This window comes from Kogia breviceps, chromosome 14, assembly GCF_026419965.1.
Source record: "Kogia breviceps isolate mKogBre1 chromosome 14, mKogBre1 haplotype 1, whole genome shotgun sequence".
In the NCBI taxonomy this organism is placed as follows: domain Eukaryota; kingdom Metazoa; phylum Chordata; class Mammalia; order Artiodactyla; family Physeteridae; genus Kogia; species Kogia breviceps.
Window position 1 is genome coordinate 32,543,884 of NC_081323.1, and position 11,926 is coordinate 32,555,809.

Below are 11,926 nucleotides of genomic sequence, written 5' to 3' on the forward strand. Positions count from 1 at the left end.
GCTGAGATCTTGGTGCCACAATGAATGAGAGAAGGGGGGCTCACTGTTAGCTGCTGTTGCTGCAGTAAGGATAGGTGACATTTAATTTTCACAATAGTCTGGGACAATCACAGGATGAGAGAAACAGACCAAAGGAAGGAAACTGTGTTTTCTCATCCGGAGAGATGGGAGAGCTAGGCCCAGCCCGAAGGGCGGCAGTGCCCATTCCCAGAGGAAGCCACCTCACCCTCCTTCCCACGCCTTCTTCTTCAAGAAGAGCCATGTTTCCCCCTCAGCCTCTCCATCAACAAGGTACAAGCTCTGGACTCTGAACTCAGAAAAGAGAGTTAGACACCGATGCTGCCCCATAGGAGTTTACAGAGCGACACAGGGCAAGTGCTGCAGCCCGAGCATGAAGCGCTTGTGGTATAATGTTTCCAGGCTAATGGAGGTGCCCTCGGCAGGGGCAGCAGGAGGTACGTGTGCAGGCAGAGGGGGTGTGTGAAACACCAGCACACCACAAAACGTTTATTTTAAAATAATAAATAAAGGAAAGGAAATACAGGCAAGGAAACATTCACGAAATCAAGTCACTAAAGTGCTCTCTGACATAAATTTTACAAAACCGAGAAGGCCTGGTCTGAATTTAAAACAATGTGTATAGATATTCAATAGTTGCTCAGATATGGTCCTGTGCTGTTTCAGAAGGGAAGGGAGAGAGGGCTGTCTTGGTTGGAAGAGTTCCACAGACCTGATCAAATGACACTCAGGAGGACATAGAATCATTGCCTAACAAGAAAATGAAAAAGTCCAAAGCCAAGTTCAAGGTAAAGATGTTATGTTTCATTCATATGAGGTCTGCATGAAGTCTTCAGTATCTATGAAGATATATGATTCTCTGTAGGTTAAATAATTTTGTATTTTTGGATTCAGAGTAAGGACAGCAGACTTAACCTGTGAGTCTACACAGTATATTGAACCAAATCTTGGGATGTCTGGCAGTGAAAATGGCTTTTGGAGTTAATATCCTCCCTCAAGTTCTACAGAAGAGAATAAAAGTTTTACACCAAATTAACTGATTCATGTGCCTTTAAGGAATGATTTCCATTCTAGAATGAAATGGAATTTTCCATAAGTCACCATTTGTCTTCTTAAAGCAAGTGGCATTGCATTTCATCCTGACACCGGAAGAAGAAAATCCATCTGAGAGTATTTGTCTTCGATAACTTTTGTCTTTTGAAAAGAGCTGGTGAGGAATGTGCACATTTCCAGCCTTTGGTGGGGGAGAGGGGACCTGTAGCCTCATAAGGCCCCCTCCTTCCCTGGCTGGAGCCCCACTAGGCCCTCAGAGTCTGAACATCCTTGGGCACCAGACCCCTGCTGTGCTCTCTTGGTCTCCTGACGTGTGGTGCTGGAGAGATCAATGGCCACGTCTTCCAAGCTGCTCTCAGGGCTGCCTTCCTCCAAGCCCCTCTGGGGTCCTGCCTGATGTGGGCTAGAACCTTCCTTGAGATGGTCAGAGCCCCAGAGTCCTGCCAGCTTTTCTTCACTTTCTGCTTTCCTTATCATCCCTGTGGATTTTTTATGCATCCCTTGCAAAAAAGGAAAATAAATAAAGATAAATATCTCTAAATACAGCAATTAAGTAAATTTCTTCCATGTCACTGTTCTCTAAATCCCATTAGAATTTCCCTTATTGGTACCTGTCTTGGGGACTGCAGGAGAGTCTCGTAGGTAACTCTCAACATCAGGCGTTGTAGACTGGTGTCTGCCAGCTGGACACAGCCAGCAAAGTGCCTTGTTTGGATGACATGGTGATTTTTAAATTTTTATTTTAAAAGTTGTTGGCAACATTTTAACATCAGGAGATTTACATCAAAAGTCAAACTTCCAGGGGCTTCCCCGGTGGCGCAGTGGTTGAGAGTCTGCCTGCCGATGCAGGGGACTCGGGTTCGTGCCCCAGTCCAGGAAGATCCCACATGCCGCGGAGCGGCTGGACCCGTGAGCCATGGCCGCTGAGCCTGCGCGTCCGGAGCCTGTGCTCCGCAACGGGAGAGGCCACAACAGTGAGAGGCCCTCGTACCAAAAAAAAAAAAAAAGTCAAACTTCCAGCTTCTCTCAAAAAGTCAGATGTCTGGCAGCACGAGGCCCAGTTTCTTGTTTGGCCACAGACCTGCGGACTCAGTAAGCTCCACCCCACCTGCTCATGTAAACTCAAAGGGGTGGGCCTGGTTACCTGCCCAAAGTTCCCTCTAAGCTCTCCAACCCTTGAGGGCAAAGACGATTGGTTTCTCCAGTCCCGGCATAGGGTCAGGTGGGTAGGGGTTCAAAAAGTGTTTGCTGAACAAAAACCCTCCTCCTCCCCAGCCTAAAATGCCCCCTCGGCCCCCTAATCCTAATCTCACACCCTGCCCAGCATGCTGTCTGTCACTCATTCCTCCAAGCCCAGGTGTCTCTGGTAACAGCCAACAGACCAGTAACGGTGCCAGCTCCTCAGAATGCCCAGCCTCAAAGCTTGGACCTCACCAGTGAAGACTGTTCCAGCACCAAAAACTAGGGGAGAGAACAGCTATGTGGCAGATAATTAATGGCTGAGCCAGGACCAGGAACTGGACCTCCAGAGTCCAGGGTGCAAGGGGTTAACAGTCTGCAGGTTCACTGCCTGTGCCTTCCCGCTTCCTATAACCACGAACTCTGAACTGTATGGTTTCCAAAACCTCTAACAGCTCTCAACGTTTGGGAAACATATTTCATGTAATGAAAGTGTGTCATTCCACTCATAAAACCAGGGCCTGATTGGACCTGTCTACACACTGCCTACATAGTTCCAATGAAAAATAAGGCAACTGATCAGAGTCCAAGCCTTGTAATTAATTAAAAATCGGATGTGATAGTCTGGGCCTGAATCTGAGTAAATTTACATTGCTTGGCTTGGCAATGGCCACTGGGCATGGGGACCCCCAACATCTCTGGCAGGACGCAGCCACAGGACCCTCTTTCTTACCCAGGAGCCAGGGCACACAGGAGCCCAGCAGGCCGCCCTCCGCGGAGCCGAGGACTGAGTCAGGTAGCGGAATGCAGTGCCGCACCATGGCCCCGTAGAGCCCGTACTCAGCCATCACACTGCTGCCGTCCCAGCGCTTCTCCCGCTTCCGCCACTTGGCCCGCCGGTTTTGAAACCAGACCTGGATTGAGGCGGGAGGGAAAGCAGAAAGGCTTACGGGAGGAGACTCCAGCACAGAGGGGCACAGGTGCGCCCTCTTGGGGGCACCTGGGACCCAGGCCTTTCTCGGGGCTCGCAGGACTGGTCGTGCTGGGTGATCGGCACCAGTTTGCACCGAGGTTTCCACGGAGTCAGGGATGACAAAACAAAATCAGAGTATCCCATAGTGTGTAAAGAAGTCGATTTTTACACTGATGGGAGCAGTTCACCAGGGCAATGATCTCTTCTAACCTCGGTTGCTGGATTGCTTGATCTTCAGAATAGTGTCGAATATTGTTAAGCTGTTTAAAAAGAGAGAGTGAGTGGCATATCTTCTGACCTGGCGAGGATGTGCTGTCAGCTCAGAGGCTGAGGCACACACAGGACAGCTTTCTATAAAGACAAAGACCCATCCTGTGTGCCTGTGAGTGCGTGTTCCAGGGCCAGATGTGCATATGACACGGGGGAGGTGTGCAGAAAGGCCTCGTCAGGCTATTTACACTGGTTTCTTTGAGGCTTTGCAATGGAGTGATAGTCATTTTTTCATTGATATCTGGACATAGTTTCTAGATGCAGCACACACCGTGTAATTTTTAAGAATGATTTAATAAAAGGAAAAAAGGCTTGGAGGTTACAGGGGTCGTCCTGTCTAAATGAACACAAAGGAAAGCTCTGGCATCTAAGTAACCTTCGGTTCGGGTGCAGAGGGGGAAGTGCTGGGCTGTTTAGAGGTGGCTATGGGCTGACTCATTGCGTGTAAGGACAGAATGTTCTCTGTGGTGTCTCTGGGTGGTGGGACCTGCACCTGTATTCGGTCTTCGGGGAGTTCGGTCTTCACGGCCAGCATTTCCCGCGCGTATACATCAGGGTAGTGGGCCTCGCTGAAGGCCTTCTCCAGCTCTTCCAGCTGGTGGGCAGTGAAGACGGTCCTGGAAGGAGGACCGAACACACACGTGGGCACATGTCCACAGGAGGCTGCAAGGCTCCCAGCCTCAGAGGACCCCATGCCTGGCCCCTCTTTGTCCACTTCATGAAAACTGGATGCCCCGCCTCTGAATGATTAGCCTCTGGAAAGTCCACAATTTAGTTCAAACCAAACAAAGTTCTTTAGGTCTTTTTTTCTCCTCAATGAATTCCATCAACTCATTCTAAGAAGACCCATTTTAAAGGCCCACAAAATTGTGTCTTTAAAATGCTACAAAGGCTGACCTGCAGCCCCCTGGGAACTGCAGAATTACATTCCCAAATGGCTACTGAGCCCTTCCCGCTGCTGCCCTAACGCAGGGCCAGCTGGTTCTCAGGCACTGTGTCCCAAGGAAGGGGGTGAGGGCAGGTACCTATGCCTCCGCTTCTTCCTCTTGCCTGGGGCGGGGGACGCCTTCAGGTCACTCCGGTCTTCAGATGGGCTGTCCTCATCTGTTAGCACAAGGAGAGAGGGAGGACTTTAAAGGTGAGCATATTTTTCACTTTGTTTTCTGGATTTTACTTTGAGGACTGACGCTATGAACCTGTTGGGGATGTGAATATTTACAAGCTCGCATTTTTCACACCACACTCCAGGTGCTGAGCTTAGCACCGCTCATGCATTATCACCGTTATTCTCCATAAATTAAAAGAACTCCAAGGCAGCTGCTATTATTATTCTCTTTTTGCAGAGGAGGAAACCAAGGCACAGAGAGATTAAGTAACTTGCCCAAGATCACACAGGTAGTCAACAGTGAGGTTGGGATTCAAACTCCAGACTGTGTGAAGCCAAAGCTACTTGAACACTAATTGCATTTCCTGTCCCTTCAGCTTCCAAATTCACCCACTTCCTTCTGCCTCTATCTCGCCTTCCTCATCTTAACCAATACACCAACATTTCTCAAAGGGAGGATGGAGGTTTGTGACATCAGACCCTCATCAGAGCTGGCCCCCTGCTCTGCTGTACCGATTCCAAACCTCTGGAATTGGGATCTGGAAAATTCATTCTTGGCAAATGTGCCCAGATGATTCATAGATGGCAGGTGAAATAATTTTAAGAACCCACTCCACTATGCTTTATCTTTTGAAATCCATTATATCAAAAGATCTAGGTTGAAAGGAAGGTTAGAAGACCAAACTATTGTCAGGTTCATCGTTAAAAAGCATATTTGCTTCAAAACACTAAAAAGTGAATTAAGAAATGCAAAAGTCGTAAAATAATGTCAGTTTTACTCCTACATCAATTACTTCACCAGAAAAATTGGATTATAATATTATGCCATCCATGCTGTCCAATCTGGTATACCGATAGATATATAAGGTTATTGAGACGTGAAATGTGGCCAGTCTGAATTGAGACCAGCTGTAAATGTGAAATAGTCAGTGGATTTTGAGGACTTAATACCCCCCAAAAGTAAAATATTAATAATTTTTATATTGAGTACATGTAAAATGACAGTGTTTTGTATGTATTGGATTAAATAACATAGAGTATTTAAATTCGTTTCAACTATTTATTTTTCCTTTCTAACGTGGCTTTGAGAAACTTTCGTTACTCGCAGTCACATGATGTTTCTACTGGACAGCGTTGGACCCGGTCTTGAGAAACACCCTCACAGACTAGGATGCAGTTGCATTTTGCCTTTAGTTTTATGGTCCTCACACGGAAAGAGCCCATCCTGTGAACGTGGTTCCTGCACTTTTAGTGAAACAACTAATAGTGGGGTTCATTTGACCTTACCTAGACACTCATGAAACAAAGTCCTTTTAGGGCTGGGTGGACGCTGGCCTGCCTGCTGATCCCGCCTGCTTACTTTTTATTTTTTTTTATTTTATTTTTTGCCGCGCTGCGGGGCATGCAGGACCTTAGTTGTTCCCGGACCACCGTACCCCCTTCCGTGGAAGCGCGGAGTCTTAACCACTGGACCTCCAGGGAAGTCCCCCGCCTGCTTCCTTTAATTATCAGTGGAGACCACTGCACTCTTTCTGCCTCGGCTGCCTGGATGCTCAGCTCTGCGGTCCGCTACATAGTTTCTCTCCGTCCACCTCTTCTCGTGTAATTCTCCCTTCTCTTCCCCCACATCCCAAACCTCTCTCGATTTCTCGGCCCGGTCTTTGTAGATTTCCATTGCTCCCTTCTGTTCCCCACAATCCACCCCGACTTCTCTGAGGAGCTGGGCATAGCAACCGTAAGACGGGAGAGCTTGCTTCTCACGTGCTGGAAGGAGGGGAGAAGCGCGGTACCCAGACTCGCTTTTCAGCACAGGGAGGAGGACAGTTCCAGGCCTCCGCCCCGCGCTCTCCAAGAGCCGGACAATTCGTCAATCGATTCAGCGAGCCCTCCAGGTCTGGCGGGCACCGGGTTCTGTGCCACTGACAAACAAGGCAGGCCCAGGCCTCCCGCCCTCCGCCGTTCCCAGAGGCCGAGGCTCGCGCGGGCACGGGGGAAAGGCCCCCGGAGACTGCGGCCGGGTCGCTGAGACCCCAGGGTGGGTCCGGACCGGGTGGTGGTGGTGCCCGCGGGGCAGCGGCGACCAAACCCGGAGGAGAGGCCAGGGGCAGAGGGCTCGGCTGCGAGAATGCGTTCCCCGGCGAGGCCAAGCTCTGGGGTCCCGACTTCCCTGGATCTGGGGGGCTGCGTTGGGCTTGGCGGGGCCCCGGCGTGTCACCCTGCGCGCCCGAGCCGAGGGAAGGGACAGGAGCAGCACAGACTGGCCTCCTTACCAGACGTCGAGACGCTCTCGCTGCGCTTCTGGCGGGCGGCCGGGGTCGGCGGGCGGCCGGGGACTTGCGGGGCGCTGGACTCAGGCCCCTCGGGAGGCAGGAAGGGCACGTCTGCGAGGAGCAGGCAGGGCGCCCGGGCGGCCGCAGGGGGCTGCGCGCCGAAGCCGCAGAGGAGGCCGAGCCCCAGAGGGAGGGCCCCGCGCGCCAGGCAGGAGCCCCAGAGCCCTGGACCCGCGCAGGGCGCGGCCGCGGGGCCTTCGCAGCCGGATCCCGGCCCGGGGCCAGCAGGTGCGGGCAGCTCAGCCTCCAGGCCCAGCAGGTCGGTGATGGCAAAGCCCCGGGGGCGCGAGCCAGTGGGCGGGCCTCCGGGCACCAGTGCTCTGCTCCTGGCACGCCCGTCGGAAAGCGCGTCCCGGCCGGTCATGGCTTCTCAGGCGGCGAGGCTGGACCGTCTCTCGGTCACCTTTGCGGAGGGGGCGCAGCTCTGAGGACGATTTATACAGTCGGGCGCCAGGAGGGCTCCAATCAGCGGGCCGCGGATGCGTCACGCCTTGGACCCCGCAAGATGGGGACGCCACCAGCTTCCCTCCCTTCGGTCGCCGCCCTCCCAGCTGCGGCCCCTCAATCAGCTCCCACTCCCCTCTCCTTTCCAGTTGTCCCCCTAACTACCCCCACTCCCGTTCTCGGTGGAGGAAAATAGGCAGCAGACAACTCTCTTCCTAAAATAGAGTCGTCCCCTCCCCCCTCCCTAAACCTCTACTCTGAAAGCCGCAGGTTCCAGACCCCGAGTCTCTTCTCTCCCCTTCCCGATACTCCTCCGGCAGAGGCCCCTCTCGCAGCCTCCCTGAAGCCTCCCTCCCCGCATCCAGTCGCCCATTAAGAGCAAGGCCCCATTCCCAGCCACACTACCACCAATATGACCCCCTCCAGCCCTCCAACGCCACCGCCGGAGGCAAGGCCTTCCCGGAAAATCCCCAAGAGGAAAGGAGTGGGAAACGTTCATTTAACCCGTGCCCACTCCACCTCCAGCCAAACCCACCCCCGCGTTCTAATGGCCGAGCCGTCGGGGTCGCAAAATTCACACACGGAAGGAGCTGAAGAAGAAGTAGAGAGAGGCGGGAGCGGCCGGGCCGGGCCAGGGCGTCGGAGAAGGGCGCCAGGTTTTGCAAACTGTATTACAGGAGGTCCAGTGAAATCAGAATTTCAGATGAACTGTGATTCTTTTAAATTATAAGTGTGTACCAGTATTTTATCTGGCGACCCCTGAGTGGGAATGGTAAATTGGAAAATAGGGCCTGTCTACTGGGACCCACCCCTCTTCACGGAGGCTAACAAATTATTGTCAGATTTTATGACTCTTCAAAGAAAGCCTGATTTTCACGTGCAGCGCCCATATTTGTTAAAGTGGGCGCGAAACGAAACACGTGGGTAAACCTCTCCTGGCTCGCACTCCGAAAATCTGAGCCCACCCTTCTCCAACGCGGAACCCGGGAAGCAGAATCTCTCAGTCCCGCCCCTGAGGGCGAGCGGCCAGGCGGGCGCCCAGCGAGGGGTGCGGCAGCTCTCACAGCGCCGCGCGGACGCCCCACGGGTCTCTGCGCGCACCATCCAGCACAGCCGGAGCCGGAGTCGGACCCCGAGCCGAACCGGAACCCGAGCCGAGGAGGAACCCGAGCTGGAGTCGAACCCGGCAAAGTGGATCTACAGCTGGCTGCGCTTCGGGGTGGGTCCTCTGCAAACCTGAGGATTAAACGAGGGGTTTCCGATAAAGATAATTACAAGAGGCTGCGCATTAACTTTTCATTATTAAAAGAAGACCCAAATCTCCCCCTCGCAAGCTGTTCCCGGGATTAGCAAAACAATAACTTTCCTTTGGGATAATTGTCCTTTGAGTCGCTCGGGGTCGGCGGCGGCTTTAGACGCCAGCGTCGTTTCTGGCTCCGCCAGGAATTTCTCCCTAAATTTATCTCTGGGTTTAGGGGAAGGTGTTAGGGGTACGGGACCCAGCCAAGATGCTCTGGCTCTTGGCGCGGCAGAGCAGAAGTTTGTAAATCAGAATTTGGGGCCGCAGTTAAGGAAGACAGCTAACGATGCACACATTTGCAGACGTCCGGAGCAGGGAGGCTGGACAATCGGCCTTGAGGTGACCCCGCCCGGGGCATTTGCAGGGCCCGGTCTCAGAGGCAGACGTGTTCGCCGCTCCTGCAGCTTGGAGGGACGACGGCGCCCCCTCGCCTGGGCCCGGATCTCGAAGTGTCTGTCCCCCATCCTTTGTCAGAGGAGGCCTCGAGTAGATGGCCAGGGACCCAGAGGTACCAAAAGGCCATCCGGGAGGAGGCCAACTTCGACAGCACCACACGGTGACCGCCACTCAGTGCCAACAGCACACCGGTTTCCAAACCCTTCGGAAGGATATTAAAAAACCCATTTTGCAGATGAGAGAACCTGAGGTGTATTAACCCGCTCACACCTGACACGCAGAGAGAAATCGGGAGAGCAAAGCGAAGCAGAGAGAGACCCCGAGAGCCCCGTGGTTGGAGCTATAAGGGGACCTTGCAAGTCCTGGACAGAAGAGTCACTGCCTCCTCCTCCGGCCACACCGCGGGAGGGACCAGGATGAAGGGAGAGCTGAACCCCGGGCGCCTTCCTTTCCGCGGCGTGGCGGCGGCGGGAGCGCAGCGCGGGCGGGCATTCTCACTGCCCCCTCCCGGGTAAGAAGCGCCCCGCCCCGCTACGCTAATCCGCGCCACTACTCCCACCCCTAGCTCCTGCGGGGGATCGCGGGTCCATTCGCGGCCCTCGACTCTGCGGGATCTGCTCAGAAGACCCCACCCCTGGGGAGCCGGCGAGCGCTCTGCCCAGCGTCCGCCCAGTGCGGGAAGCGCGTGCAGTGCTTTAGGAGACTTGGAAATGGAGCGAGCCGGCTCCGAGCCCACCCACGTTCCGCGCGTCCCTCCGGGCGCCTGGGCGGTTGCCGAGTCTTCGCAAGTGGGCGACAGCATTGGGGAACCCCTCGGCCGCCGGCGGGGTGGAAGGTAGGCGCCTCCCCCCTCCCAACACAAATCTGCGGACAGAGCCAGAGCCTTCTAGCGCGTCCCCGCCTGGGTCAACCCCCGGAGTCGTTTTGGAACCCTAAATCCGTTAAGGGGTCCGGATCTGCCTTCATCAACCAGGATTATCTGGGATTTAACTAATCAGTAAAGGTTTCTCCGCTCAATATTTTCCAGGGAAGGTTTCCAGCCCCTGTCTGTGGCCAGCCACGAATGTGCTCTCCGCTTCCCTCGTTCTCCCTGCCTGGAAGCGTCCCGGCTCCTCGCCACGCCAGGCTGAGGTTGGCCGGGGTGTAAGTGGCTCAACGACAGCCGTCTCGGGCTTTTCGGAGCCGCCCCCGGCCAGGCTGGTAGTATAAAGCGCAGATGCGCTAGGAGTCCGATGTGCACCGCGAATAAAGAGCATCGCGTGTGTCTGCACGTTGGAACCCTAGGGCTCTGCTCCTCTGCATTATCCTCCCGCCTCTGCCTGCACCTTCTTGGTTGCTTTTGTGTCCCCTTTAAAGGCCGTTGTAGCAGATGCTGTTTTGCCCTGTCCACATCTGTGCCCTGACCATTCCGCCTGCAGCCTGCAGGGCCTCCAGTGCCCAGGGCCCACATCTTTGCCTGGGGGCTTTCTCTGGTCTGCAGAGTCCTCTGGCCAGAAGGGCCAAGGAGTACATGCCCTGAGAAGCCGAGGACCAAAGAAGGCAGGAGTCGGAGTATAAACACGGCCCCAGGTCTTCAGTGGGATAACTCAGGCCTTCCAGAAGTCCCCAGCCGGGTTTGCTCAAGTTATCACTAATTATCACATCCCATATTGCTTTCTTCCTAAGTGCAATGGGTGCCCCACCCATAGCCCCTTTCCTGGGCTCTTGCACACCCCCACCCCATCCCTACACCACCCAGTCCCACACCTCACACCCCACCCCAATGTAGGCTCCTGCCCCTAATCAGGAGAACTGCCCTCTGCTGACAAAAGCCTCTAACCCAGGCCACACCCACACCCACACCCACATACACAATGGTTGATTGACTGATGACTTGGTAGGAGGCTGCCCCCTTACCCTCAGAGGGACAATTGTGCAGAGCCCTCTCCGCTTCAAACCCCTTTCGGCTCACGGGTCAGGCCAAGGCTCATCTGGACCCAAGTGTTCATCTTCGTCCATGCTTTCCCTCCCCTCTGGCCCCCTCACTGCTGAATTCTCCCTCCCTCCTCCCATAAAGCTCATGCATCCAGACCCTGCTTTGGGCTCTGTTTCTAGAGACCTGTTCCTGTCTCACTGTTGAACTCCCCTACTGGCATTGCCCGAAATCCCCTCCCAGATAAACGACTTATCCTGGAGGCTCAGAGTCCACTCTGGGTTTTGTACAGGAGTAGTGATGAGTGTCCAGTGGCTACTCTGCACTCCCTGACGCTTCCCCACTGTTCCCTGCATAATTTGGCCTCATTCACAGATGCCTGGCCTGCCAGGGCCCTGCTCTTTTTCTCCAAACTTTCATCAGTCTGGGGAAAAAAAAAAAGTGGTGCCATCCTGTAAACTTCTTTGCAGCATGAATTGGCTGGCTGTGGTTCCTATGGTTTGCATCCAAGAACGCTGTCTTGGGCACTGGGCTTCCTTCCACCTCTGGTGTCTCCCCCACCATCTTTGTGCCCCTTCCCACGCCCCCAGCAATCCGTCTTTATTCCACAGCCACAGTGACCCCGCCATGGAGGCCCAGTCCAAAGGGCTCCTCTGGCTGAGTCCTTCCCAGATTCCCCTCACCCAGCCATAAGAACCTCTTCTGGGCCAGGTGCTGTGCTAAGCGCTAGACACACATCAATTAATTTAACACTTGTGACAAACCTAACGAGGGAGGCCTATTATTATCCCCATTTTGTGGTTGAGAAAACTGAGGGGCAGAGCTGCAACTAGCCTGGCAGGCCTTGGAGAGGTCGGGACCCAAAGCCTGACTGTCGGGTCTGAAGCAGCAAAGTCACGATGGGGAAAATGACAATGTCAGGGGTTCCCTACACTTTTCTGAGGTT

The 11,926-nt window shown here is 54.1% G+C and overlaps 1 protein-coding gene across 1 annotated transcript; it reads right to left on the bottom strand.

The window, feature by feature from the left end:
- Positions 1–493: 493 nt before the first annotated feature.
- On the bottom strand, positions 494–7,372 carry VSX1 (visual system homeobox 1). The gene is made up of 5 exons (XM_059037603.2): positions 6,869–7,372; positions 4,519–4,597; positions 3,987–4,110; positions 2,984–3,164; positions 494–1,571 (listed from the first exon to the last, which is right to left on the bottom strand). The coding sequence occupies exons 1-5, from the start codon at positions 7,290–7,292 to the stop codon at positions 1,282–1,284; spliced, it is 1,098 nt and encodes a 365-aa protein (XP_058893586.1). The 5' UTR covers positions 7,293–7,372; the 3' UTR covers positions 494–1,281.
- Between the last annotated feature and the right edge of the window lie 4,554 nt (positions 7,373–11,926).